General features: G+C 34.7%; 1 protein-coding gene across 8 annotated transcripts in view; it reads left to right on the top strand.

The window, feature by feature from the left end:
- The window catches only part of CACNA2D1 (calcium voltage-gated channel auxiliary subunit alpha2delta 1), a 485,973-nt gene that overhangs the window by 287,088 nt on the left and 186,253 nt on the right, over positions 1 to 12,632 (top strand). For all 8 annotated transcript variants that reach the window (XM_087861132.1, XM_087861133.1, XM_087861134.1 and 5 more), the window contains exon 5: positions 6,480 to 6,521. In XM_087861132.1, the coding sequence (XP_087717258.1) occupies positions 6,480 to 6,521 (42 nt within the window). The remainder of the gene's footprint in view (positions 1 to 6,479; positions 6,522 to 12,632) is intronic.

Genomic DNA, 12,632 nt, shown 5'->3' on the forward strand with positions numbered 1-12,632 from the left:
ACAGTTTGGGTATTAGGATGGATGCACAAACTTTTGGTTTAATATAGAGTTGGAATTTTTCCAGGCAGGAGTGTATGAAGATTAAGATGTAAAGGAGATATGGGGTTGGAAAGAGTATTTAGAATCACAGAGAAATTTGAAGGACAGTAATACATTTAATGGATAGGATGTGTACAAAACTATTACACATTACTATCTGTATTAGGCTTATTTTTTAATTTTTTTTTTAAGTAATCTATACCCAACATGAGGCTCGAACTCAAAAACCCAAGATCAAGAGTTGCGTGCTCTTCCAACTGAGCCAGCCGGGTACCCTTATGTTAGACTTTTTAATCAATTACCTCATTTAATGTATCAGATTAAAAATAATAACAACAACTAGTAATCACATTTCTTCTCCAGTCTGCTATGTGGAATCCTTGAAGAAAGGACTTTAAATGAATTAAATAGACTCACAGCATACTAACTAGTGTAAGAAAAATAACAGTTTACTTTAGTTCATATATAACTATAAGCTAAAGCTAATAGATAACTTCTATGGATATTCCTGGTTTTTCTTTTTCAATATATAAAATAATAGTTGATAACATACAGGGCACATAGTGTGTGGCAGGCACTGTGCTAGACACTTTACGTCACTTGTCTTTTTTATTGTCTCTTGTCATATCATGTGAATGTAAGTTTTTCTCATGCCTTCAGCCCAGTACTCTGCTGACACTGATCTCCAGATGTAATGTGCCCATCTTTAGTTTTCCTTTTTATTTTCATCAGTAGCGTGCTTATGTGTCCAAACCTGAAAGGAATATAATGGCATAAAGAATCGTTTTTTTCGGGGTGCCTGGGTGGCTGAGTCGGTTAAGCGTCTGCCTTCTGCTCAGGTCATGATCCGGGGGTCCTGGGATCGAGCCCCACCTCTTGAGCCCACGGTCAGGCTCCCTGCTCAGAGAGAGTGCGCTTCTCCCTCTCCCTTTGCCACTCCCCCAACCACCGCTGCTCCTGCTGTCTCTCAAATAAATAAATAAATAAATAAATAAATAAATAAATAAATAAATAAAATCTTCAAAAAAAAATAATTCTTTTCAAAAACTCCTGTCTTTAATTTACTGCGTCAACCACTCTCAGCTCTGTTTAGGAAGATTTGCTCACATTCACTGCCCACCCCCCCGCCCAGCCCCCACACAGACTCATGCACACACGGTCACACATACAGAGTAGGCTCCTAAGTTCTTTTATTCACACAGTGCTACCGTGCTGCTGAATACTGCATCCCGTGCACCCTGGTGCGCTTGAACACAGGTCAGTGGCAGTGGTGTGTAGGTTTACCAGGTCAGATTGTTACAAATATACATTAATTGGAATATTTGCATTGGAACTGATTTGGGCTGAACAGTATGGAGTATGGATCTTGGTGGACAGGAGCCATTAACACAACTCATTTATAACAAGAGTATCCTTTTGTTTTTTTTTTTTTTTTACAAGAGTATCCTTAATATTCATCTGATTGACTTCATTTTTGGAACTGAAGAGTGATAAACAATAAGAATGGGATTTTTTAAAAAGCAACTTCAGCAGACAATGCGGTTGCTCAAAATTTGTCAGGCTGTGGATCATGTGCAGAGTCAAGTGAACAGCCAAGAAAAGGGAATTAGTACATTGGACAGGAAGTTAATCTCTATTTGAATTTTGAATGTGTCATATATTTCAGATGTTGGCTATAAAATCCTGATTTTCAGTTCCAATATTTAAATCTTTTCTTTGGCACCATCTTACTTCCATGTGGAAGCTTTGTACTTCTGCTTCCGATTTTTAACATAAACTCATTCTATTCATCAGAGGCCAACTTTTATAGGAGAGTGGCATGCAAGGGACTGTCACTCACAATACACGTTTTTAAGATGGAATGGTCTATTTTGCCCAGATTTAATTTTGACTCCCAGTAGACAATGGGGAACTGAAGTAATTTATCTCTCAACTTGCTAGGGGATGCTTTAAATTTCAGTAAGCAGCAGTATTATATTAGCATGGAACATTTGGGTAAATTTGTTTCAAGGAGATAATAAATAACTAAACTACTTGGTTAAAAATCAGAAACAAACAATTTGTTCTTGTCATCTGGTGGTGCTCAAATGATGAAAAATAGCTCTCCAAAGGTTTCACTAATCTTAATTCTAGTTTGAGGCTGTTACTGGCTTCATCCTATCATACTGCATGTAATGCCCTAAAATCCACCACAAACCTTTGTATTTGAGTGTAAATACCTTCCAAAATGAAGTTGTTTAATAATTTGCATGAAAACATCTAGCCAGAAGGATCGTAGAGAAACAAGATGACTCACTTTGTATTCTGTGCCTATGATAATTAGCTTATATGCCATCATTTTAAAATATTAAAGGATAACTGATATAACTGTGTATTTTCTGGAGGAGGGATTGAGGGAATTTTGAGCGATAGGATAGGTAAATGAATCAGAAACACACACACATACACACACATGCACATACACACACGCTTGAATTGATTGTAAATAGAGGAGGCATATTTTAGCTCTCTGAAGTTCTTAACTCTCACCTATTTTGAAACCCGAGAAAGTTTGGGTTGTGTGGTCTTGTCATCCAAGGATAACAAGAGATATTCTTCAATTATAGCAGCTCAGAGCAACCGACTCTGATATTCTTGCCACTTGTTATCAGGAGGGTGAGAAACTTGCTTCTTATAGTCAGGGCATAGATAGTCTTCATTTTTACTTCTCCAAAACAGTACAGATCGAGGTCGCCAAAGCGTATTGCTCAATGAGTGGGGTGTGGCTCCCTCTGTTGGTTGGGAGACCCAAAAATCTCCTTGTACACAGTCTTAGTGGGGTGGGCGCAGGGGACCGGGTAAAGGAAGAAAGAATTCAGCTGATACTTCCTCTTTTTTAATCCTGCCCCCCTCCAGCCATTTCACTGTTTTTACACAATTCTTCTAATTTTCTTTTAGCATAGAGTTAATTTTAACTAACATTCATTCCTATAAGACATCAGAACATAAAAATTAGGCTGATTCAGTGTGAATTGTACCTTATTCCTGAGAACTGTCTTTTATCCCAATCCTGTTGGGATTGGGTTTGGATATATCTTGAGCGATTTGATTTTGGACTGATGTAGTTTAACATAGCTACACATGTTATGTTTTTATATAGCAGAGGAGATAGCTATAAATGAATGCGATAGGAAAGAGAATTATGACTTCACCAAATTAGAATTTTCCTCAAGCTTGTATTTAAAATTCTTTCTGAGCCACTCTTCAACTCTACACAAAAGCCACAGTAAAGTAAGTAATTGTAATTTTCTGTAAGAAAGCATGAGGAACTGAGAGTGAAAAAATTATTTATATGTGGTTAGACAAATTAAATGTTCTGTGACTGTTTGCCATTTATTTTAGTGTCATACTGCCACGTAAGTGTGCTGGTTGACAAATTAAATGCAGTTACACTTTCCCCAAATCCTGGTGACCTACGTAGATTTATGCTTATTGAAGTGCATCAACTGATGTTTTCTGTTGGGTAAAATCAGGGAATAAATAAAATGTGCATGCTATCACTGCGAAGTTTAGGGTTAGAGAAAGTATGTTTATAAAAAATTAGGTATATTTATAAACATAAAGAAAATGCTTCTAAGCCAAAAACAATGTCACATGTATTGGTGAAGAAGAAATTTTGTTCTAAGGCAGTGGATGTAATCAGTTCCACATTCCATTACAATCTTTGATCTTTTATAAAATCATGACAAACTAAGAACACGTATTTAATTAGCTACTTTTTTTTTTTAAGATTTTATTTATTTATTTGACAGAAAAAGAGAGAGAGGGAGCACAAGCAGGGGGAGCAGCAGGCAGAGGGGGAGGGAAAAGCAGACTCTGCACGGATCAGGGAGCCCAATGCCGGGCTCCATCCCAGGTCTTCGAGATCATGACTTGAGCCAAAGGCATGTGCTTAGCCGACTCAGCCACCTAGGCAGCCCTAAAGAAAGCTTCAAGTAGTAATATAAGATACCCCAGTTACAATGAGTATGGTTGTTGTAGATGCAGTATAATTTTATGACTAAGGTGTTTTTGTTGTTGTTGTTTTCCAGTTTACTTAATAGAAAAAAAAAATCAGTTTTGGGGATCTTATGTCTTCTGGAGTCTAGAAAGCCTTGTGCAAATACACAAAATTTAAATAAACTTTGCAATACACATTTTCAATAAGTTTTAGAAGCAATATAGACTTTCTAGAAGAAAAGTAATAGTATTTTGCATAAAAATATAGTGCAGTAACAAAAGGAAAAACATTTGAAAGTTCTCAAACTTAGATTTTCTTCATTTTTATTTTTACTTTTATTTCAGGCACACTTTGTTGTAATAGAATCAAAACAGTTTGAGTTAAAACTAGCATTTCTTTATCTTGCTTTATACTCTTTTGACACTAGGTGATCCTCTTAATTTTAGGTTTAATTAAATTCTTATTTTTATTTGTTATATGTGATACTGTGTCACTTATATAAGAAAAAAAATTAAACAGTTTAGTCCATTAGGTCTAGTACCATGGGCCGAATGTAAGTCTAAACATATTAGTTGCTTTATATAATTGATCTGTGTCTGTTCTTTTATCTAAAGGATAGGGATAGCTGCATTTAACTTGCTTTGTGTCTCTCTTGGCACAGCAATGTGCATGTAGATGTTTAATGAATGTTGAAAATAATGATGTTGAATCACTTAAAATTTCATGCAGTTTCACCTTGTTTTCTACATTTCGATTCTGTAAATATAAGGAACAATTTGGCAGAAATAAAGTCTAAGATGAAGATAAACTTATTCAATATTTTATCTTTTGATGGAATCCACATTCTAAGTTGAAAATTGTCTCCTAAGTATAAATTACAGAGTTGCAAGAGGGATCAATAAACTAGTAATTAGATTTGGGGCTCTGGTGGATTCAGAAGATTCTTTTGTTTTGTGTATGCGATGATTCTGATTTTGTATTTTAACTTTGTTACAAAATTAGTGCTGTAAGAAATGCTTCAGGAACTAGAACTTTGATGCATGTTAAAATTCTTTAGCTACTTAATTCTTTTTATAAGAATTAATTAAATGGTAATTTTTAGAGCTGTTGATTCTAAATGAAATAAATTCAAAGTCATGGTTTCATTCACTATTATGAATTATGTGTTCTATTATTTATTAATATGGTTTTAGTTTGGTCTTCAGAGCGATCTATCTTTTATAGAGCTTCAGGCTAATATATTTCTCAGATTAAAAAAGGGAGGCAGATTCGGCAGCAAATAAGTTTGAGAAACACAAGATCTGTTTTATTCTTGAAGGTGTATAATGTACATTCATATACTGAGACTCAGAAGCCAAAAAGAGATGATTTTAACTTCATCGTTTATTCTAAAGTCATAGGACCCTAGAATGTCTTGAAGAAGTAGTGATTTCTAACTGGTGGAGGTGGTATCTATTTTAAGAAGCACTAATTTATTGAATTTTTTGAGTAATTTTCTTTTTAAAAAATGTATATTGTGTTTTCTTTTAATAAAATTTCAGAGTGTCCATGTTTTCCATGTTAAGGAGGCAGAGAAAAATGCATTTTTACATAGGGCTCCAGTTACTACTAAACACATGAAAGAGGGATTAGGTTTTCAATCAGTGCAGGAGAAGAAAGGAAAAGGAAATCAGTATAAGTGGATTATTTTAACACTGCATAAAGTAGTCTTCAAGCCTCAAGGGATAAAATTTTTAAATTCCTTGACAATCATTTTGTTCATTCTTTCCTTTCCCTTTTCATTCTGTAATACAATTTATATTCATAATTTATAGTTATGGCATATTTCAGCAACAGTGATGGCCAGCAGAAATGTCTGAATACATTTATTCTTGAAGAGCCAATGCTCATTCACCACTTTGGTAGAATATGATATTAGTGCGTTAGATAATCTGATTTTTTTTGCTGTCTAAATTCAATTATTCTTGATCCGTTTCCTGAATCTCATGAAGAAATGTCTGCCAATCCTGTCCAGATACACCTTTCCTTACTAATTTCAAGATGTGATATATATTTTAGAAGTCAGTTTTTTAGCAAAGTATTAACGAGCCACATTCTTACATTTTTCTTGAGTTATTTGCTTATAATTTCATGATTTGTGTGTGTGTGTTGTAAGTGTGTATGTGTATAACTTCTTTGCAACATGCATTCTCTATTTTTTCTTGACAAATCATTCTCAGACCTGGACTGAGATAGTTTTTCCTCAATGCAAGATATACTTTTCAATATCATTGATACAGTGTTTTAATATCTTTTTAGAAAATATTGGCTAATTTTTATGGATCTTCATGGAGTATTTTATGAGAGGAATATCACGAAGGGTTTATTATTTAAAATATGCATAAAATCTGTTCAGTGCTTGATTCAGTATATTTTTACATTTTTACTCAAATCAATAAAACACTCTTCTCTTTTTTTATAGAGCAATGAAGTTGTCTACTACAATGCAAAGGATGATCTTGATGTGAGTATTAAAAGTTTTACATTAAATTTCAAGATAAACTGAATTATGCTAGGATGACTGGCTTTACAGAACATGCTGACCTAGCAGGTTGAGTTTTTCAGAAATTGTTCTATAGCATAAGCAGAATTACTGGTTTGACCTAACAAGGTAATGATGAATTTTTGGGCTTATGTGATCTTTAACAAATTATCATTGGCATCTTCCTGGGTAGAAACCCAGATTTTTCTCTGGATCTAAATTCTCACTGCCCCATGTCCAGACCTCAGTCCACTGCACTGACTCGCATATCTTGCACACCATTAGCCATGTGGGAGACCCATCCATCTCCGTCACCTGACTCTTGTCACATGGGTTATTAGGCCAGTTCTCCTCTGGCCAGAACTGGACACACCAGGGGGAACCACTTATTTCCCCTACAGTGTGAACGACACCCTGGAAACTGTGCAACAGCTGGCCTTGTCCAGTCAATCTTTGAAGTATAGTGAGTGCTCAGTATGCCTTTTTAAACAAATGGCTGTAATGTACATATTCAGATGATTTTCAAACATGGATTATTTTAGCACCAATAAGTTACTTCTAATGTTGCTACCTCTGGACAGCGTTGGGAAGACATTTTAATTACTTAGTAATGGTGGAAGCATTTGCAAAATTATAAAACAAAATTTTACACTTAAGTGCATTTAAATTCTCTTATCTGTGACTTTTTTTAATCAGGAAAAAATATTTATTTACACATTTATTTATCCAGAAGTGTTTGTTGAGGGCTTCTTGTGTTTTCAGTGTTCTTCCAAGAGCTTGGGATGGTAGATCAGTGAATAAGTTGAACAAATATAAAAAAATTATTTAATTTTTAATATTATTTCGTATTATTTCTGTTTTATTTACATATATATTATTTTCTATATTATTGATATTTATAAAAAAGTTATTCACACTTTTTTATCTGAATCAAAATATACCTATATACTACTTTCTTCCACGTACTTCCCAGCTACTTGAAATGCCCCATCTTTCCAAACTGCACCATCACTACTGCTGAATGTCGTAGTTTATTGAGCTCCAGTTTTGCCTGCGCACGGCTAAGCACGCTACACAAACTCTTTTACTTAATTCCTACAATGACACTATGAAGCAAGGAGATTATGTTTTCTCCATTAAATAAATGAAATACTAAGATTGTTTTTAAAAGCATGTTCTTTTTTACTAGCCATAGGTGTTGTGCTAGTGCTTTTATAATAATAATTATCCGTTTATGATAATTATGTATGTCATTTTAATCAGGTAAGAAGTTTATTAAGGACAAACTGACAGCTAACACAAAATGTTTTAGTAGTTTATTGATTGGTGGGGTGCCTGAGCGGCTCAGTTGGTTAAGTGTCTGACCCTTGATTTTAGCTCAGGTCATGATCTTGATGGCTCACGTCTTGAGATGATGAAACCCAGCATTGGGCTCTGTGCTCACTGGGGATTCTACTTGAGATTCTCCTCTCCTTCTCCCTTTGCCCTTCCCTCCCTGCTCACACTGGCTTTCTCTGTCTCTCAAAATAAATAAATAAATCTTAAAAAATTGTTTATTGATTGGTATTGGAATGAACATTATTTTTGGACAGACATTTTGTTTCACTGTTAGGATTAGTATTTGATATTTAAAAGTTATGTGATCATTTAAAATATATATGCCAAAACTTTATCATCCTTCCTGGTGGTACACCAGTTACAGCTTTTTAAAAACAGTTTTTAAAACTATGACGAAGATTTCATAATAAATAAAGTGGATGGATCGACATGCTTAATCCAATCTGCCAATTGAATGTTGCCTAAAGATGATACCAATACTGCAAATATGTTTTTCTTTCCTCTAAACTAATTAAAGAAGCCCTATTTTTGATGTCACATAAAAGTTTTATTTACTTAAGTTTGTTTCTTAATTAGAAAGTTCTTTTATTTTGCATAGAAATTGCAAGTTTTCTTTGTTCACGATAATAATCACAGGCACAGATGTAGACATAACTTTTTAGTTGAGTTTCACCCCAGTTAGTATTCAGGGGTATAATTGATTAGTACAACAATAAAATTCATAGTATTCAATCACTATGCTGCAAAGTTAGCAAAATGTCCGTTATAAATGGAGAAATATGCATGGGGTGTACTTAGGTTCATAATTTGCCTGCACAGATGTTTATTCGTATATTCATATAAAACTCTGTATAGAAGAGAAAAGGATTAATACGAGTGAACCTAGTGAACTTTGCCTTCTCTGATCCCCAAAAGTTTATATTATTACCATAGGTTATAAATATGCCTATAAAAGAGATTCATTGTCTTAGGACAAGAGATGAGCTTCAGCAAGTTAAAAAGACTCTATAAAAAGCAAAATATCAACTTTAAAATTTAAAACTTAAAAATGATGCCCAGAAAATAAAATGATGCTCAGGATTTGGAGAAACTATTTTCACTTCTTTACATATAAATAATAACAGTGCCGGAATAACTTGGAAGAATATTGTATAGTAGGAAGAGGGCTAGGGTAGGAATCAAGAGACTTTGGTTCACGTTCCATTCCACCCTTAAAATGGTACTCACTCATAGGGCATTAGAGCTTATTAAAATTGTAGCTGTTTGCCTCTCACATAAGACGTGCTACAGGTGATGAGGTGACCCACACATTTCATTGCAGTTCAGAATATTCTTGGGATACTGGTAGCACGGTCAAATTTGCTGCAAAATTGTACTATTTCATGTAAATTTTTGAGAACTAATTAAGAACTAGAAGGTAATTTATATTTCACTCAAACTTCTTATTGGGAAGATTAAAGTGCTTTAGATATAATACTGTTGCTCTTGTAAACCCTTAGACGTTGAATAAAATTGAACCACGTTTAATGGTTGGTGTATTGGTTTGGCTCTAAAAGAGAGACCTAAAGTGAAAGTGGCTACAAGAAGAAAATAGTTTCTTCCTGTCTCACGTAAACAGTCTGGATATAAAGCCTAATGTGGCGAGTCTCGATCTTCTAGCCCCTGGGGTCCTTCTCTCAAGTTTTCTCCCCTCCTCAGTATAGCTTTTTCATGTCGTGATCCAAGATTGGTGCTCCAACATCCACAGTGATTTTTGCATTCTAGAGAACAGGAAGGAGGCGAGTGGCAGTAGAGGATATGCCCTTTGCCTTTAAGGGTGTGTTTGGAAATCGTACACATCACTTTCATCTGCCTCCATTGTCCACAGCTTAGTGCCCAGCCTTGCCGATTTGCATCAGGAAGTGGAATATGATCCTCCCCCCAACATAGGCATGCGCCCAAACAAAATAGAGGGTTCTATTACTAAAGAGAGAACAGAGAGCATACTAATTGCAAAATAATTAGCAGCTTATGAACACATCGTCCAATTGCTCTTCTTGACATACTGAAGTTAATTCTGGAATTCTACTCACTTATCTGAGTGGACTCTGTCATTTAAATATGGTCAAATCCTTCAACTTGGAATTGAGGAAAAAATCCTTTTTTATAGTAAAATGTATATAAAACCATATGCTGTATTGAGTATTTTTCAGTCTCCCATAATGCATGTGTTTTGATCACTACAATAAAGTTATTTTCTGCAATGGAAGTATTTATTAGCTTACAATGAAATTTAAGAAATGTAAGTAAATGTTGCACTTCATTGATAGTCTACCTTAGGGTTTTCAGTAGTCACCTTTTTTTTTTTTTTTTTTTTTTTGAGTTTGTTGCTTATCTGATGAAGTTGGACTTCCATGGATGGTGAAATTTATAAACCTGACCGTAGTTTTGCAACAGAGGTGGATTTAACTGGCTCCTATACTTACAACTTACACATGTAGTGTTCGATATTTTACATAGCAAATGTTCACAAATCATAATGCCTCTCATTGTTTTGATTCAGATTGGCTTGCTGTCACTGTTCTTTGTCCTGGATTTTTTATATACTGATTTAATTGTGTACACTATTTTTATTGCTCAAACCCATAAAGTCACATCTGTTATTAAAAAATGGTGATTGAAAATTATGGAATGGGACTTTTATCTCACACATCAGCGCTAATATCTAATGAACAAAGGAACTAATTGGAATAGTAAATATTGAGGCAACATTTTCAATTAATAAACTTGTCCTCATTGTTTGAATGGTAATATAAATGTTTGAGAGCTAAAGTATCTGTTTTAAATGTTATGCCTCCTGAAGGAGACTAAAAGATTGTCAATCCAGAACCTGTGGTTATGATTTTTAACTTTTTTCCCATTTCTGCATTGGCAGGAGAGGATTCATTTTTCCATCGTCATGCCTGGTGGGATAATGGTCATTTTCTCCATTTTCTATACATCAATCATTTCATTTCCATGTCCATGACGATTGTATGATTTTAGACATTATTCTCAAATATTTATTTAAGGGCTATTGAAATGGTCTCATTTTATTTTATGCTTCTAAATTATTCATATACTTTTAATAATATTATACATTATTGTTATGTAAATATTTCTAAAGTACTATATCCCTAATTCTTTTTCCATTGCCAAGATCTTCATATCAGTTATTATTGCCTTTATTTGATATTTAAGACACTGATGGAAGTTTACTAGGTCTTTTCTAAGCCATCGTGAATTTTGTAAAGAAATGGCAGTTCCTTCTTGGAGGCATGACCAGTCTTTTGTGAAGTATTCTCTTGGGGTCCTTTCCTAGAGTAGAACTTCCTGGAGGGCAGCTTTTGGGTACTCACAGCAGGTGACTTAGTTCTTACAGTAACCAGCACATTGTAATCACTCGGTGAGGTGTTTTTTGTTTGTTTTTTTCCCCAATAAGTCAGTGAATCAAAGTTCCAACAGAAGCTTAGCTTGACACAAATATGAATTGGCTGGAGAATACCAGAGTCATAATTATCTGTCTCTCATCTCTGTGCTCCACACTTGGTCTCGTTTTTAAGGATACCCTTTCACCACCAATTTCAGCCCAGACTTGCGTGAGTTTCCATAATCTGAAGGATTGGAGTCAAAGACCCTGAAGAAAACACTGTCCTTTGCCAGTGCCTACTGTTGACCAGAAACCATACTGTACATTCTATATCATTCTTTAGCCTTCAAGTTACAAATATGACAGAAGCAAGAACAATGCTTGGAAAGGGATGTGTACCATTTTACTATTTCCTAACCCTGAGAAAAGAAATGTCTTTCTTCGTCTAATACTAATCAGATAGAAACCAGTCAGTGGAGGGATACATGAAAAGATCAATAACAGTACAGTAGAAATACTGAAGTATTAAAGGCCCAGGTTAAAGACATTTCTCCTTTGAGGGATTATTTCAGGTACTTCACAGAAAACAACATTAAATGTATGCTTAGCATCTCCAAAGAAAGAACCAGTGATCTGTGTGACAAATAGACTGAAATAAAACCATCAGAATCGATGCTGCTAAAATAACAATTCCATTGGAAGAACTAACAAATTTGACAGCACAAATTATCTATCAGTGATACACAGAAGAGACAGAAAATACTCCCAGAATGTCAAAAAGGTTAAAAAAAATTTGGGAGAAAAGATAACATATGGAGGAGGACAATATGCAGTGAGGTAAATCATAAATCATGTATTTGCAACGATCAAGTCCAAGCATATGGATTAGAGGTAATAAACAAAGGTTTGATGGAAGAAAGCATTCAGGTGTGCTAAGAAATCTGTATATAATTGTAGATTTGAAAGGCTACAGTGTTTCTTTCATTAGAGGAGAGAATATGTTCACATTAGCTAGGACACTGGATATAGGAATTTTTTTTTACCAAAGATTTTTAAAGGATTTAGCCAAGATTCTCAAAAGACAAGAACATTTATACTGAAAACTCGCTCAAGAATATCCAAGAGGAGATTTCTAGTAAGCAGCTAAAAACTGCATTTGGCCTAGAATACTTTTATGCTTAGCTTATGAGTGGACTTTGCAAACAGGTGGTGGAAATTTCCCCAGCAAGTATGAAGCGCCAGGTATAGCAAAGCCAGGTTCGATTACAGATACACGTTGGTGTCCCGGCACAGTGTTAAAATCAAAATGAGTCTGAGTGATTTTGGATGCGATACATTGGCCAGTTTGCCACAGTCCCCCTGCTCTC

This window comes from Ursus americanus, chromosome 3, assembly GCF_024610735.1.
Source record: "Ursus americanus isolate L20-20 chromosome 3, mUrsAme1.1.p, whole genome shotgun sequence".
NCBI lineage: Eukaryota > Metazoa > Chordata > Mammalia > Carnivora > Ursidae > Ursus > Ursus americanus.